At 46.7% G+C, this 16,892-nt stretch overlaps 1 protein-coding gene across 1 annotated transcript in view; it reads right to left on the reverse strand.

The window, feature by feature from the left end:
• Positions 1-16,892, reverse strand: part of heatr5b (HEAT repeat containing 5B) — a 151,887-nt gene that overhangs the window by 76,492 nt on the left and 58,503 nt on the right. Inside the window, exons 11-21 of the mRNA XM_052496616.1 lie at positions 11,635-11,885; positions 8,534-8,645; positions 7,844-7,996; positions 7,448-7,547; positions 6,901-7,010; positions 6,566-6,729; positions 6,102-6,277; positions 4,603-4,708; positions 2,978-3,168; positions 1,757-1,916; positions 1,164-1,353 (exon numbers count right to left, since the gene is read on the reverse strand). Coding sequence (XP_052352576.1) covers positions 1,164-1,353; positions 1,757-1,916; positions 2,978-3,168; positions 4,603-4,708; positions 6,102-6,277; positions 6,566-6,729; positions 6,901-7,010; positions 7,448-7,547; positions 7,844-7,996; positions 8,534-8,645; positions 11,635-11,885 — 1,713 coding nt within the window. The remainder of the gene's footprint in view (positions 1-1,163; positions 1,354-1,756; positions 1,917-2,977; positions 3,169-4,602; positions 4,709-6,101; positions 6,278-6,565; positions 6,730-6,900; positions 7,011-7,447; positions 7,548-7,843; positions 7,997-8,533; positions 8,646-11,634; positions 11,886-16,892) is intronic.

Genomic DNA, 16,892 nt, shown 5'->3' on the forward strand with positions numbered 1-16,892 from the left:
TCCCCTGGCTATCTGTAATGATGTCTGAGTGTTCCCCTGGCTATCTGTAAATGATGTCTGAGTGTTGGAGTGTTCCCCTGGCTATCTGTAATGATGTCTGAGTGTTGGAGTGTTCCCCTGGCTATCTGTAATGATGTCTGAGTGTTGGAGTGTTCCCCTGGCTATCTGTAATGATGTCTGAGTGTTGGAGTGTTCCCCTGGCTATCTGTAAATGATGTCTGAGTGTTGGAGTGTTCCCCTGGCTATCTGTAATGATGTCTGAGTGTTGGAGTGTTCCCCTGGCTATCTGTAATGATGTCTGAGTGTTGGAGTGTTCCCCTGGCTATAGGTAAATGATGTCTGAGTGTTGGAGTGTTCCCCTGGCTATAGGTAAATGATGTCTGAGTGTTGGAGTGTTCCCCTGGCTATATGTAAATGATGTCTGAGTGTGCCCCTGGCTATAGGTAAATGATGTCTGAGTGTTGGAGTGTTCCCCTGGCTATATGTAAATGATGTCTGAGTGTTCCCCTGGCTATATGTAAATGATGTCTGAGTGTTCCCCTGGCTATAGGTAAATGATGTCTGAGTGTTGGAGTGTTCCCCTGGCTATAGGTAAATGATGTCTGAGTGTTGGAGTGTTCCCCTGGCTATCTGTAATGATGTCTGAGTGTTCCCCTGGCTATCTGTAAATGATGTCTGAGTGTTGGAGTGTTCCCCTGGCTATCTGTAATGATGTCTGAGTGTTCCCCTGGCTATCTGTAAATGATGTCTGAGTGTTGGAGTGTTCCCCTGGCTATCTGTAATGATGTCTGAGTGTTCCCCTGGCTATCTGTAAATGATGTCTGAGTGTTAGAGTGTTCAAATGGTGCCGTCTAGTTTGCTTAATACAAGCAACTTGATACTTAAGTATATTTAAAAACAAATATTTTTTAGACTTTTACTCAAGTAGTATTTTACTGGTTGACTTTTACTTTCCCTCGAGTCATTTACCATTAACATATCTTTACTTAATTATGTAAATGATGTCCTTTTTCCATCCCTGCTTAGCAGTCAAAGTAAAATTATAATCTGTAAAGATATGTAGGAGCAGTATACTGCCCTCTACTGGCACGACAATGCTTTTAGAGACAAAACTAGCCAGCCTGGAAGCTAGACATGGTCGTCTTGTCGTCATTGACCATTACCCTGTAGTTCGGGTCCAACCGTGGTGATGAGAGCGCCCAGACATCGTCCCAGACACTGGTGTACCTCAGTGTGTGACGGGGGTACGGTTAGGAGCAGGGTCAGGACCAGGGAGAGGGTGGGCTCCACATAGCCTCGATACATGGGGCCACTGGAGTCTACGATGAGAGCCAGAGAGTGGAGGGCCCACGTCTGGAGAGACAGAGAGGTCACAGATCAAAAGCTTACAGGATTATGGAGGAACTAAACATTGGTCCAGTTTCCCAGATACAGATTAAGAACTTGGACTAAAAACCAAACTCAATGGAGAATCAAATGAAACTGCTTTTTAAAATCTAGGATTTGGCTTAATCTGTGTCTGGGAAACTGGCCCATTACACTTCTCCAAAGTCCAAGCCAGACTTGTATTAGGGAGCTGCCTTTGTGAAGCTGGTTGTGTTCAGATTCTCTACCATTGAATAATAGTGGGAAAGTCCCCTCTGACCAAGTTTACAGCAGGAATGAGCTTTTAAAGCCACTACAGCGAGTGCAGAAGTACACACGTCAGGAGAAGGGTGGCAAATCAGGACGCAGCCTGAGACTCAGAGAGCCTCACCTGGACCTCGTGGGAGGTTCCATCCTGGGCTAGGGCCAATAGGATGCTGACGCTGGTTTTGAGGTGCTGTCCTGAACCAATCCCTCCTACGTATCTGTGCAGACAGCCCAGAGCCAGGGAGTGGCCTGTTCTGGAGACCACGTCACGGGCTGACCTCAGTCTGGAGGGGGGAAGAGAGGAGAGGCGAAGAGAGGAGAGGGGAAGAGAGGAAAGGGGAGGCGAAGAGAGGAGAGGGGAAGAGAGGAAGGGAGAGGCGAAGAGAGGAGAGGCGAAGAGAGGAGAGGCGAAGAGAGGAGAGGCGAAGAGAGGAGAGGGGAAGAGAGGAAAGGGGAAGAGAGGAGAGGGGAAGAGAGGAGAGGGGAAGAGAGGAGAGGCGAAGAGAGGAGAGGCGAAGAGAGGAGGGGGAAGAGAGGAGAGAGGGGAAGGAGGGAGGGGAAGAGAGGAGAGGGGAAGGAGGGGAGGGGATGAGAGGAGAGGGGAAGAGAGGAAAGGGGAGGCGAAGAGGAGAGGGGAAGAGAGGAGGGGAAGAGAGGAGGGGGAAGGGGAAGAGGGAAGAGAGGAGAGGGAAGAGGAGGGGGAAGAGAGGAGGGGGACGAAGAGAGGGGAGGAGAGGAGAGGGGAGGAGAGGGGACGAGAGGAGAGGGGACGAGAGGAGAGGGGAGGAGAGGGGACGAGAGAGAGGGGACGAGAGGAGAGAGAGGAGAGGGGACGAGAGGAGAGGGGAAGAGAGGAGGGGGAAGAGAGGATGGGAAGAGAGGGGAGGGGAAGAGAGGAGAGGAGGAAGAGAGGAGAGGGGAAGAGAGGAGAGGGGAAGAGAGGCGAAGAGAGGAGAGGGGAAAGAGAGGAGAAGAGAGGGGAGGGGAAGAGAGGGGAGGGGAGAGGAGGGGAAGGGGGGAAGGGGAGGGGAGAGAGGGGAAGGAGGGGAAGAGAGGAGAGGGGAAGAGAGGAGAGGGGAAGAGAGGAGAGGGGAAGAGAGGAGAGGGGAAGAGAGGAGAGGGGAAGAGAGGAGAGGGGATGGGAGGAGAGGGGATGGGAGGAGAGGGGATGGGAGGGGAGGGGAGGGGGGACGTTAATATGTTAAATACAGGGGTTAAGAGAAAATAACACGAGGTCAAGCAGGTCAAGCAGGTCAAGCAGGTCAAGAGAGAGAGCGATCTCCGAGAGGAAAGCCCTGTGACACATGAAGCTAGATAGATACGAGTAACAACAGACGGGTCGTACTTGTCAAAGCTGTACTGTGCCATGCGGGCAATGAAGGTGGCCTCTCCCACCACCTGAGCCATCCTTCCCAAGGCCTCCCCAGCAGCACAGCGCAGGATGGGGTTTGGGTTGTCCAGAGCGCCCATCACCAGCGCCAGGGCAGATTTACGAACCTCTTCAGGACCCAGGGTTGACTTGTTCTCTGCCAGACCCTACAGGGAGGAGAGAAGATTGGCTGGTTCATTGGGGAAGAGAGAACAGGATACATTGCAGGGCCCCTCCTGGACGGTATCTCTCCAGGAACAGGGTTGGTGTTAAAACCTACAGGAGGGTCTCTCTCCAGGAACAGGGTTGGAGTTAAAACCTACAGGAGGGTTTCTCTCCAGGAACAGGGAGTAAAACCCTCCAGGAGGGTCTCCCTCCAGGAACAGAGAGTAAAACCCTCCTGGAGGGTCTCCCTCCAAGAACAGAGAGTAAAACCCTCCAGGAGGGTCTCCCTCCAGGAACAGAGAGTAAACCCCTCCAGGAGGGTCTCCCTCCAGGAACAGAGAGTAAGCTGTCACTACTGGAAAGGTTTTGTGTTTCGCCCATTGTGTTTAGATTTCCCTGTGCAACTTTAACAGGAGTTAACCTCTTGGAACACTAGGGGCAGTATTTCATTTTTGGATGAAAAAAACGTTCCCGTTTTAAACAAGATATTTTGTCACGAAAAGAGGCTCGACTATGCATATAATTGACAGCTTTGGAAAGAAAACACTCTGACGTTTCCAAAACTGCAAAGATATTATCTGTGAGTGCCACAGAACTGATGCTACAGGCGAAACCAAGATGAAACTTCAAACAGGAAATGAGCAAAATTTGAGGCGCTGTTTTCCATTGTCTCCTTATATGGCTGTGAATGCGCCCTGAACCAGCCTACACGTTCTGCCGTTTCCCCAAGGTGTCTGCAGCATTGTGACGTGTTTGTAGGCATATCATTGGAAGATTGGCCATAAGAGACTACATTTACCAGGTGTCCGTCTGCGTAATCTCCAGCTGCACGCATTCATCCATGTGATTCAGAGGAGAGAGGAGACTTCCACAACGACATCATCGAAGAGATATGTGAAAAACACCTTGAGGATTGATTCTAAACAACGTTTACCATGTTTCAGTCGATATTATGGAGTTAATTTGGAAAAAAGTTTGGCGTTTTGATGACTGAATTTGTTTTTTTTTTGGTAGCCAAACATGACGAACAAAACGGAGCGATACACAAAGAATCTTTCAGGAAAAACTGAACATTTGCTATCTAACTGAGAGTCTCCTCATTGAAAACATCCGAAGTTCTTCAAAGGTAAATGATTTTATTTTAATGCTTTTCTTGTTTTTGTGAAAATGTTGCCCGCTGAATGCTAACGCTAAATACTACGCTAGCTATCAATACTGTTACACAAATGCTTGCTTTGCTATGGTTGAAAATCATATATTGAACATCTGATATGACAGTGTTGTTAACAAAAGGCTAAGCTTGAGAGCTAGCATATTTATTTAATTTCATTTGCGATTTTCATGAATAGTTAACGTTGCGTTATGGTAATGAGCTTGAGGCTGTATTCACGATCCCGGATCCGGGATGGCTCGAATCAAGAGGTTAAAGGCCTCACCTTGAGGGCGCTCAGGACAGCGGTGAAGATGTTGAGCTGGACAGCCTGCTGTCTGACCCCCTTGGCCTGTTTAATACACTCTGCAAAGTGGTCCAGCATCTGCAGCCTAGAACAGACAAATGTGAGAGATTAATAAAAACTGTTTCCCAAACCTCTCCTGAAGTACCCCCCCGGCCAGTCCCAAACCTCTCCTGAAGTACCCCCCCGGCCAGTCCCAAACCTCTCCTGAAGTACCCCCCCGGCCAGTCCCAAACCTCTCCTGAAGTACCCCCCGGCCAGTCCCAAACCTCTCCTGAAGTACCCCCCGGCCAGTCCCAAACCTCTCCTGAAGTACCCCCTGGCCAGTCCCAAACCTCTCCTGAAGTACCCCCGGCCAGTCCCAAACCTCTCCTGAAGTACCCCCCGGCCAGTCCCAAACCTCTCCTGAAGTACCCCCCGGCCAGTCCCAAACCTCTCCTGAAGTACCCCCCCGGCCAGTCCCAAACCTCTCCTGAAGTACCCCCCTGGCCAGTCCCCCTGTTTGTAGTTTCCCAAACCTCTCCTGAAGTACCCCCTGACCAGTCCCAAACCTCTCCTGAAGTACCCCCTGGCCAGTCCCAAACCTCTCCTGAAGTACCCCCCGGCCAGTCCCAAACCTCTCCTGAAGTACCCCCTGGCCAGTCCCAAACCTCTCCTGAAGTACCCCCCAGTCCCAAACCTCTCCTGGCCAGTCCCAAACCTCTCCTGAAATACCCCCTGGCCAGTCCCAAACCTCTCCTGAAGTACCCCCTGGCCAGTCCCAAACCTCTCCTGAAGTACCCCCTGGCCAGTCCCAAACCTCTCCTGAAGTACCCCCCGGCCAGTCCCAAACCTCTCCTGAAGTACCCCCCGGCCAGTCCCAAACCTCTCCTGAAGTACCCCCCGGCCAGTCCCAAACCTCTCCTGAAGTACCCCCGGCCAGTCCCAAACCTCCTGAAGTACCCCTGAAGTACCCCCCCCCTGGCCAGTCCCAAACCTCTCCTGAAGTACCCCCTGGCCAGTCCCAAACCTCTCCTGAAGTACCCCCCGGCCAGTCCCAAACCTCTCCTGTCCCAAACCTCTCCTGAAGTACCCCCCGGCCAGTCCCAAACCTCTCCTGAAGTACCCCCTGGCCAGTCCCAAACCTCTCCTGAAGTACCCCCCTGGCCAGTCCCCCTGTTTGACTCCATCTAGAAGCAGCATAGCTGATTCAACTACTGAAGGCCTGAACCACTCTGAAGACCGAGACAAACAATATTAGATTATTCTAGGAATGTCAAATGTCAGTTGACCAGGGACCAGGTCTCTGACCTGTGTTAGGGGTCAGGGGTCAGAGTTAGGACTGACAGGTAGTCTCTGACCTGTGTTAGGGGTCAGAGTTAGGACTGACAGGTAGTCTCTGACCTGTGTTAGGGGTCAGGGGTCAGAGTTAGGACTGACAGGTAGTCTCTGACCTGTGTTAGGGGTCAGGGGTCAGAGTTAGGACTGACAGGTAGTCTCACCTGTGTTTAAAGGAGACATGAGGGAACACCACTCCGAACAGAGCGACGGAGGCGTCGATGACAGAAACGCCAAGGGGGAGGGGCCCAGGCATGGCCTCGCCCATCGGTACCCTCAGGTAGATGGAGGAGGGGTCGTGTTCTAGAGCGCCACTGCCTGACGCACTGTTGGGCTGGAGCTACACACACACACACACACACACACACACACACACACACACACACACACACACACACACACACACACACACAATTAACAAAAGCAGGGGGTGTATTCAGTGATGTGAAACATCCTTAAAATTGCAGATAGAAATAGAATAAAACAGATCGGACACGATCCTAGCTGACAGAAAACCACGAGGTTCTACACAATGTATTTCTATATGAATATTGTGTCATGTTCCGTCCGTTTGGAGATGGGCACTTCGCTTTACCGTAACCTCTAACCTTTACAGTAGGTCAGTTACCTGGTCCTCGATAGACTTGTGGTCAGTCTCCTGTAGCCAGGACCCCATCAGAACACTGTCGTCATAGTGACAGAGGGAGCGTAGCAACGAGGTGGTGGTGTTGGCAGAGTTATCAGTCAGAGTGAACTCGGCCACCAGCTCTCTCAGCAGGGCATTGAAACTACCTACAGAGGGGAGATGGAAAGGTTAGGGACAACTAAACGGACACAGACTGAACATATGCTCTGTCTTAAATCAGGGTGCGGTAAACCAGCCCTATAGGACTAACACCTCAACACCAGCTGTTGGATCGAAGCCTAATTAAAAAGTCTGGTAATATTTCCTCCGGTCGGTACCTTCGTATGTCTTCGGGGGAAGCAGCGCCAAGATGTCATAGAGTCTCAGCCTCACCATAGCTGCACTGGCTTTCAGATGGGTGCCATGCACCTTGATGACTGACGGGACACTGAGGATAAACAACAACATAATAAACACCATAATAAACAGCAACAACATAATAAACAACAACAACAACAACATAATAAACAACAACAAAAACATAATAAACAACAACAACAACATAATAAACAACAACAACATAATAAACAACAACAACAACATAATAAACAGCAACAACATAATAAACAGCAACAACATAATAAACAACAACATAATAAACAACAACAACATAATAAACAACAACACCATAACAACAACACCATAACAACAACACCATAATAAACAACAACACCATAATAAACAACAACACCATAATAAACAACAACACCATAATAAACAACAACATAATAAACAACAACAAAATCATCATAAACAACGACAACCGGTCGGAAGTGGAGGGACCCCCCCGCCCCCAGGTCAGTCAGTCAAATCAATCATACTCACTGTGACATCATGGTCATGGCGCACTCGATAGGTGTCATCAGCCTGCGGATCACATCCTCTGTCAGCAGCTCAGGACAATGGGCCACAAAGCTACGCATGGCTTGAGGAGGAGAGAGGGAGGGGTGGAGAGAGGGAGGAGAGAGAGAGAGAGGAGAGGAGAATGAAAGGGAGGAGAGGAGGAGAGAGAGAGGGAGAAGGGGTGGAGAGAGAGGGAGGAGAGGTAGAGGGAGGAGAGAGAGAGAGAGGAGAATGAAAGGGAGGAGAGGAGGAGAGAGAGAGGGGGGAGAGGAAGAGGGAGGAGAGGAGGGGGACATTTCAGATAAAGCAAAACTCCTTGGGATCCAGAATGACCAGCCACACATTACTGTAGTGAAGAGCATGCAGGCGTCTCCCTACCACAGAGAGCCCCAGCACGTCCCTCCAGCGTAACCTGCCAGGTGAAGCTGTCTCCTCTAGCCTTCTCTGCCTCCATCTCTTTCTGGGAACGGGGGAACACGTTCCTCCACAGCAGCAGCATCTTGGGAAGGTGATAGCGGACCAGGGACGGGCCTGGACACAGCGTCAGGTTCACAAATAACAAGTGTTAGGACTGGAGACCAAACAGGTTGTCGTGTTGGACCATTACACCCTGTCAATGTGAAGAAAGATAAAAACACTCTGGACTGCTTTAGCTGAAGAACGACACAGAACATATGGAAGAGCAGCTGAAAAACCCAGCTAAATGTTAAGGAGACTGACAGAACAGTGGGCCAACTGGGGCCAGCATCGGGCCTCAGCCTGGGTCAGTTGTGCTAGGGGTTAGGGCTTTGGTGTTAGGGGTTTGGTGTTAGGGGGTTTGGTGTTAGGGGTTAGGGGTTAGGGGTTAGGTGTTCGGCTAGGGGTTTGGTGTTCGGCTAGGGGTTTGGTGTTCGGCTAGGGGTTTGGTGTTCGGCTAGGGCTTGGTGTTAGGGGTTAGGGGCTTGGTGTTAGTGGTTTAGGGTTAAGGATTTGGTGTTAGATGTTAGGGGCCAGGTGTTAGGGGCTAGGGGTTAGGGGCTAGGGGTTAGGGGCTAGGGGTTTGGTGTTAGGGGTAGGGAACTAACTCACCCAGAGACATTAGTGCCCCCAGCAGCAGCCATCCAGCCTGGGTTCTCTGCAGAGAAAGACGGCTGTTCTGGGCTGCTGTACGGAGCAAGTCCTCAGCTATGCTCACCACCAGCTAGAACAGAGAGAGATTAGAGTATACCACCAGCTAGAACAGACAGAGATTAGAGCATATACCACCAGCTAGAACAGACAGAGATTAGAGTATATACCACCAGCTAGAACAGAGAGATTAGAGTATATACCACCAGCTAGAACAGACAGAGATTAGAGCATATACCACCAGCTAGAATAGAGAGAGATTAGAGTATATAACACCAGCTAGAACAGAGAGAGATTAGAGTATATACCACCAGAGAAACAGAGAGAGATTAGAGTATATACCACCAGCTAGAACAGAGAGATTAGAGTATATACCACCAGCTAGAACAGACAGAGATTAGAGTATATACCACCAGCTAGAACAGAGAGAGATTAGAGTATATACCACCAGCTAGAACAGACAGAGATTAGAGTATATACCACCAGCTAGAACAGACAGAGATTAGAGTATATACCACCAGCTAGAACAGAGAGAGATTAGAGTATATACCACCAGCTAGAACAGAGAGAGATTAGAGTATATACCACCAGCTAGAACAGACAGAGATTAGAGTATATACCACCAGCTAGAACAGAGAGATTAGAGTATATACCACCAGCTAGAACAGACAGAGATTAGAGTATATACCACCAGCTAGAACAGAGAGATAGAGTATATACCACCAGCTAGAATAGAGAGAGATTAGAGTATATACCACCAGCTTTTAACAGGGAGATTAGAGTACATACCACCAGCTAGAACAGACAGAGATTAGAGTATATACCACCAGCTAGAACAGAGAGATTAGAGTATATACCACCAGCTAGAATAGAGAGATTAGAGTATATACCACCAGCTAGAACAGAGAGAGATTAGAGTATATACCACCAGCTAGAACAGAGAGAGATTAGAGTATATACCACCAGCTAGAACAGACAGAGATTAGAGTATATACCACCAGAGGGAACAGAGAGAGATTAGAGTATATAACACCAGCTAGAACAGAGAGATTAGAGTATATAACACCAGCTAGAACAGAGAGAGATTAGAGTATATAACACCAGCTAGAACAGAGAGATTAGAGTATATAACACCAGAGAGAACAGACAGAGATTAGAATATATAACACCAGAGAGAACAGAGAGATTAGAGTATATAACACCAGCTAGAACAGAGAGATTAGAGTATATAACACCAGCTAGAACAGAGAGAGAGTAGAGTACATAACACCAGAGAGAACAGAGAGATTAGAGTATATACCACCAGCTAGAACAGAGAGATTAGAGTATATACCACCAGCTAGAATAGAGAGAGATTAGAGTATATAACACCAGCTAGAACAGACAGAGATTAGAGTATATAACACCAGCTAGAACAGAGAGAGATTAGAGTATATAACACCAGAGAGAACAGAGTATATAACACCAGCTAGAACAGAGAGAGATTAGAGTATATAACACCAGCTAGAACAGACAGAAATTAGAGTACATACCACCAGAGAGAACAGAGAGAGATTAGAGTATATACCACCAGCTAGAACAGGGAGATTAGAGTATATACCACCAGAGGGAACAGAGAGAGATTAGAGCATATACCACCAGCTAGAATAGAGAGAGATTAGAGTATATAACATCAGCTAGAACAGAGAGAGATTAGAATATATATATTTATTTGATTCCCCACTAGGGTCAATACATCTAGTCGATTCCCCACTAGGGTCAATACATCTAGTTGATTCCCTACTAGGGTCAATACATCTAGTCGATTCCCCACTAGGGTCAATACATCTAGTCGATTCCCCACTAGGTCAATACATCTAGTCGATTCCCCACTAGGGTCAATACATCTAGTCGATTCCCCACTAGGGTCAATACATCTAGTTGATTCCCCACTAGGGTCAATACATCTAGTTGATTCCCCACTAGGGTCAATACATCTAGTCGATTCCCCACTAGGGTCAATACATCTAGTTGATTCCCCACTAGGGTCAATACATCTAGTCGATTCCCTACTAGGGTCAATACATCTAGTTGATTCCCTACTAGGGTCAATACATCTAGTCGATTCCCCACTAGGGTCAATACATCTAGTTGACTCCCCACTAGGGTCAATACATCTAGTTGACTCCCCACTAGGGTCAATACATCTAGTTGATTCCCCACTAGGGTCAATACATCTAGTTGACTCCCTACTAGGGTCAATACATCTAGTTGATTCCCTACTAGGGTCAATACATCTAGTTGATTCCCTACTAGGGTCAATACATCTAGTTGATTCCCTACATCTCGTTGATTCCCTACTAGGGTCAATACATCTAGTCGATTCCCTACTAGGGTCAATACATCTAGTTGATTCCCTACTAGGGTCAATACATCTAGTTGATTCCCTACTAGGGTCAATACATCTAGTTGATTCCCCACTAGGGTCAATACATCTAGTTGATTCCCTACTAGGGTCAATACATCTAGTTGATTCCCTACTAGGGTCAATACATCTAGTTGATTCCCTACTATTCCTACTAGGTCAATACATCTAGTTGATTCCCCACTAGGGTCAATACATCTAGTTGATTCCCTACTAGGGTCAATACATCTAGTTGATTCCCTACTAGGGTCAATACATCTAGTTGATTCCCTACATCTCGTTGATTCCCTACTAGGGTCAATACATCTAGTCGATTCCCTACTAGGGTCAATACATCTAGTTGATTCCCTACTAGGGTCAATACATCTAGTTGATTCCCTACATCATCTAGTTGATTCCCTACTAGGGTCAATACATCTAGTCGATTCCCTACTAGGGTCAATACATCTAGTTGATTCCCTACTAGGGTCAATACATCTAGTTGATTCCCTACATCATCTAGTTGATTCCCTACTCGGGTCAGTACATCTTATTATATTGTTGAATTGAGTTTTAATGTCTGGATTCCGTGATTCCGTCCGCGTTCTCGGCATCACAGATTGGATCGGGCCTTTAGGGTTGGACCGAGGGAAATGGGTCAGACAAAACGGGTACATACCTTCCCCTTGGAATGTGGTACTCCCAGAGGACACTGGTGCACGCCGCCCAGCAGAGCAGCCACGGCGAAGCTGTAACCGCTGACGGCCTCTGGAGAGCTCTTCAGGTTGTTGATGCGCTCCGCACAGCGCTCCAGCAACGGAGTCAGCTGATAGGGCAGCGCCACGGCAACGCAGCGTAAACACCAGGCCGCAGCCAAGCGGGCCGCCATGCTGGGGTGGAGCAGCACAGAGGAGACCGTCTCCAGGAGACCTGAGGGGTCAGGGGTCAGGTTTACTTATGACTACTATACTTGTTAGGAGCCCTATAATTGTATACTTGTTAGGAGCCCTATAATTGTATACTTGTTAGGAGCCCTATAATTGTATACTTGTTAGGAGCCCTATAAATGTATACTTGTTAGGAGCCCTATAATTGTATACTTGTTAGGAGCCCTATAAATGTATACTTGTTAGGAGCCCTATAATTGTATACTTGTTAGAAGCCCTATAATTGTATACTTGTTAGGAGCCCTATAATTGTATACTTGTTAGGAGCCCTATAACTGTATACTTGTTAGGAGCCCTAACTGTATACTTGTTAGGAGCCCTATAATTGTATACTTGTTAGGAGCCCTATAATTGTATACTTGTTAGGAGCCCTATAATTGTATACTTGTTAGGAGCCCTATAATTGTATACTTGTTAGGAGCCCTATAATTGTATACTTGTTAGGAGCCCTATAATTGTATACTTGTTAGGAGCCCTATAAATGTATACTTGTTAGGAGCCCTATAATTGTATACTTGTTAGGAGCCCTATAAATGTATACTTGTTAGGAGCCCTATAAATGTATACTTGTTAGGAGCCCTATAATTGTATACTTGTTAGGACCTCACATTACATTATCAACTGTATGAGGACTTTTTCAGTTGGTCCTGTGTGTGTGCCTGCATTCATGCACAGTGTGTGTGTGTGTGTGTGTGTGTGTGATTGATTGACTGTGTGTGTGTGTGAATAGTATATCCAGTGTGTGTGTGTGTGTGTATAGTATATCCAGTGTGTGTGTGTGTGTGTGTATAGTATATCCAGTGTGTGTGTGTGTGTGTGTGTATAGTATATCCAGTGTGTGTGTGTGTGTGTGTGTATAGTATATCCAGTGTGTGTGTGTGTGTGTGTATAGTATATCCAGTGTGTGTGTGTGTGTGTGTGTGTATAGTATATCCAGTGTGTGTGTGTGTGTGTGTGTGTATAGTATATCCAGTGTGTGTGTGTGTGTGTATAGTATATCCAGTGTGTGTGTGTGTGTGTGTGTGTGTGTGTGTGTATAGTATATCCAGTGTGTGTGTGTGTGTGTATAGTATATCCAGTGTGTGTGTGTGTGTGTATAGTATATCCAGTGTGTGTGTGTGTGTGTGTATAGTATATCCAGTGTGTGTGTGTGTGTGTGTGTGTGTGTGAATAGTATATCCATTGTGTGTGTGAATAGTATATCCAGTGTGTGTGTGTGTGTGTGAATAGTATATCCAGTGTGTGTGTGTGTGTGTATAGTATATCCAGTGTGTGTGTGTGTGTGAATAGTATATCCAGTGTGTGTGTGTGTGTGTGTGAATAGTATATCCAGTGTGTGTGTGTGTGTGTGTGAATAGTATATCCAGTGTGTGTGTGTGTGTGTGAATAGTATATCCAGTGTGTGTGTGTGTGTGTGAATAGTATATCCAGTGTGTGTGTGTGTGTGTGAATAGTATATCCAGTGTGTGTGTGTGTGTGTGAATAGTATATCCAGTGTGTGTGTGTGTGTGTGAATAGTATATCCAGTGTGTGTGTGTGTGTGTGAATAGTATATCCAGTGTGTGTGTGTGTGTGTGAATAGTATATCCAGTGTGTGTGTGTGTGTGTGTGTGTGTGTGTGTGTGTGTGTGTGTGTGTGTGTGTGTGTGTGTGTGTGTGTGTGTGTGTGAATAGTATATCCAGTGTGTGTGTGTGTGTGTGTGTGTGTGTGTGTGTGTGTGTGAATAGTATATCCAGTGTGTGTGTGTGTGTGTGTGTGTATGTGTGTGTGTGTGTGTGTGTGTGTGTGTGTGTGTGAATAGTATATCCAGTGTGTGTGTGTGTGTGTGTGTGTGAATAGTATATCCAGTGTGTGTGTGTGTGTGTGTGTGTGTGTGTGTGTGTAGTATATCCAGTGTGTGTGTGTGTGTGTGTGTGTGTGTGTGAATAGTATATCCAGTGTGTGTGTGTGTGTGTGTGTGTGTGTGAATAGTATATCCAGTGTGTGTGTGTGTGTGTGTGTGTGTGTGTGTGTGTGTGTGTGTGTGTGTGTGTTAATAGTATATCCAGTGTGTGTGTGTGTGTGTGTGTGTGTGTGTGTGTGTGTGTGTGTGTGTGAATAGTATATCCAGTGTGTGTGTGTGTGTGTGTGAATAGTATATCCAGTGTGTGTGTGTGTGTGTGTGAATAGTATATCCAGTGTGTGTGTGTGTGTGTGTGTGTGTGTGAATAGTATATCCAGTGTGTGTGTGTGTGTGTGTGTGTGTGTGTGTGTGTGTGTGTGTGTGAATAGTATATCCAGTGTGTGTGTGTGTGTGTGTGTGTGTGTGTGTGAATAGTATATCCAGTGTGTGTGTGTGTGTGTGTGTGTGAATAGTATATCCAGTGTGTGTGTGTGTGTGTGTGTGTGTGTGTGTGTGTGTGTGTGTGTGTGTGAATAGTATATCCAGTGTGTGTGTGTGTGTGTGTGTGTGTGTGTGTGTGTGAATAGTATATCCAGTGTGTGTGTGTGTGTGTGTGTGTGTGTGTGTGTGTGTGTGTGTGTGTGTGTGTGTGTGTGTGTGTGTGTGTGTGAATAGTATATCCAGTGTGTGTGTGTGTGTGAATAGTATATCCAGTGTGTGTGTGTGTGTGAATAGTATATCCAGTGTGTGTGTGTGTGTGTGTGTGTGAATAGTATATCCAGTGTGTGTGTGTGTGTGTGTGTGTGTGTGTGTGTGTGTGTGTGTGTGTGTGTGTGTGTGTGTGTGTGTGTGTGTGTGAATAGTATATCCAGTGTGTGTGTGTGTGTGTGAATAGTATATCCAGTGTGTGTGTGTGTGTGTGTGTGTGTGTGTGTGTGTGTGTGTGTGTGTGTGTGTGTGTGTGTGTGAATAGTATATCCAGTGTGTGTGTGTGTGTGTGTGTGTGTGTGTGAATAGTATATCCAGTGTGTGTGTGTGTGTGTGTGTGAATAGTATATCCAGTGTGTGTGTGTATGTGTGAATAGTATATCCAGTGTGTGTGTGTGTGTGTGTGTGTGTGTGTGTGAATAGTATATCCAGTGTGTGTGTGTGTGTGTGTGTGTGTGTGTGTGTGTGTGTGTGTGTGTGTGTGTGTGTGTGTGTGTGTGTGTGTGTGTGTGTGTGTGTGTGTGTGTGAATAGTATATCCAGTGTGTGTGTGTGTGTGTGTGTGTGTGTGTGTGTGTGTGTGTGAATAGTATATCCAGTGTGTGTGTGTGTGTGTGTGTGTGTGTGTGTGTGTGTGTGTGTGTGTGTGTGTGTGTGTGTGTGTGTGAATAGTATATCCAGTGTGTGTGTGTGTGTGTGTGTGTGAATAGTATATCCAGTGTGTGTGTGTGTGTGTGTGTGTGTGTGTGTGTGTGTGTGTGTGTGAATAGTATATCCAGTGTGTGTGTGTGTGTGTGTGTGTGTGTGTGTGTGTGTGTGTGTGTGTGAATAGTATATCCAGTGTGTGTGTGTGTGTGTGTGTGTGTGTGTGTGTGTGTGTGTGTGTGTGTGTGTGTGTGTGTGAATAGTATATCCAGTGTGTGTGTGTGTGTGTGTGTGTGTGTGTGTGTGTGTGTGTGTGTGTGTGTGAATAGTATATCCAGTGTGTGTGTGTGTGTGTGTGTGTGTGTGTGTGTGTGTGTGTGTGTGTGTGTGAATAGTATATCCAGTGTGTGTGTGTGTGTGTGTGTGTGTGTGTGTGTGTGTGTGTGAATAGTATATCCAGTGTGTGTGTGTGTGTGTGTGTGTGTGTGTGTGTGTGTGTGTGTGTGTGTGTGTGTGTGTGTGTGAATAGTATATCCAGTGTGTGTGTGTGTGTGTGTGTGTGTGTGTGTGTGTGTGTGTGTGTGTGTGTGTGTGTGTGTGTGTGAATAGTATATCCAGTGTGTGTGTGTGTGTGAATGTGTGTGTGTGTGTGTGTGTGTGTGTGAATAGTATATCCAGTGTGTGTGTGTGTGTGTGTGTGTGTGTGTGTGTGTGTGTGTGTGTGTGTGTGTGTGTGTGTGAATAGTATATCCTGTGTGTGTGTGTGTGTGTGTGTGTGTGTGTGTGAATAGTATATCCAGTGTGTGTGTGTGTGTGTGTGTGTGTGTGTGTGTGTGTGTGAATAGTATATCCAGTGTGTGTGTGTGTGTGTGTGTGTGAATAGTATATCCAGTGTGTGTGTGTGTGTGTGTGTGTGTGAATAGTATATCCAGTGTGTGTGTGTGTGTGTGTGTATAGTATATCCAGTGTGTGTGTGTGTGTGTGTGTATAGTATATCCAGTGTGTGTGTGTGTGTGTGTATAGTATATCCAGTGTGTGTGTGTGTGTGTGTGTGTGTGTGTGTGTGTGTGTGTGTGTGTGTGTGTGTGTGTGTGTGTGTGAATAGTATATCCTGTGTGTGTGTGTGTGTGTGTGTGTGTGTGTGTGTGTGTGTGTGTGAATAGTATATCCAGTGTGTGTGTGTGTGTGTGTGTGTGTGTGTGTGTGTGTGTGTGTGTGTGTGAATAGTATATCCAGTGTGTGTGTGTGTGTGTGTGTGTGTGTGTGTGAATAGTATATCCAGTGTGTGTGTGTGTGTGTGTGTGTGTGTGTGTGAATAGTATATCCAGTGTGTGTGTGTGTGTGTGTGTGTGTGTGTGTGTGTGTGTGTGTGTGTGTGTGTGTGTGTGTGTGTGTGTGTGTGTGTGTGTGTGTGTGTGTGTGTGAATAGTATATCCAGTGTGTGTGTGTGTGTGTGTGAATAGTATATCCAGTGTGTGTGTGTGTGTGAATAGTATATCCAGTGTGTGTGTGTGTGTGTGTGTGTGTGTGTGTGTGTGTGTGTGTGTGTGTGTGTGTGTGTGTGTGTGTGTGTGTGTGTGTGTGTGAATAGTATATCCAGTGTGTGTGTGTGTGTGTGTGTGTGTGTGTGTGTGTGTGTGTGTGTGTGTGTGTGTGTGTGTGTGAATAGTATATCCAGTGTGTGTGTGTGTGTGTGTGTGTGTGTGAATAGTATATCCAGTGTGTGTGTGTGTGTGTGTGTGTGTGTGTGTGTGT

The sequence above is a fragment of the Oncorhynchus keta genome, chromosome 3, assembly GCF_023373465.1.
Source record: "Oncorhynchus keta strain PuntledgeMale-10-30-2019 chromosome 3, Oket_V2, whole genome shotgun sequence".
Taxonomy (NCBI): domain Eukaryota; kingdom Metazoa; phylum Chordata; class Actinopteri; order Salmoniformes; family Salmonidae; genus Oncorhynchus; species Oncorhynchus keta.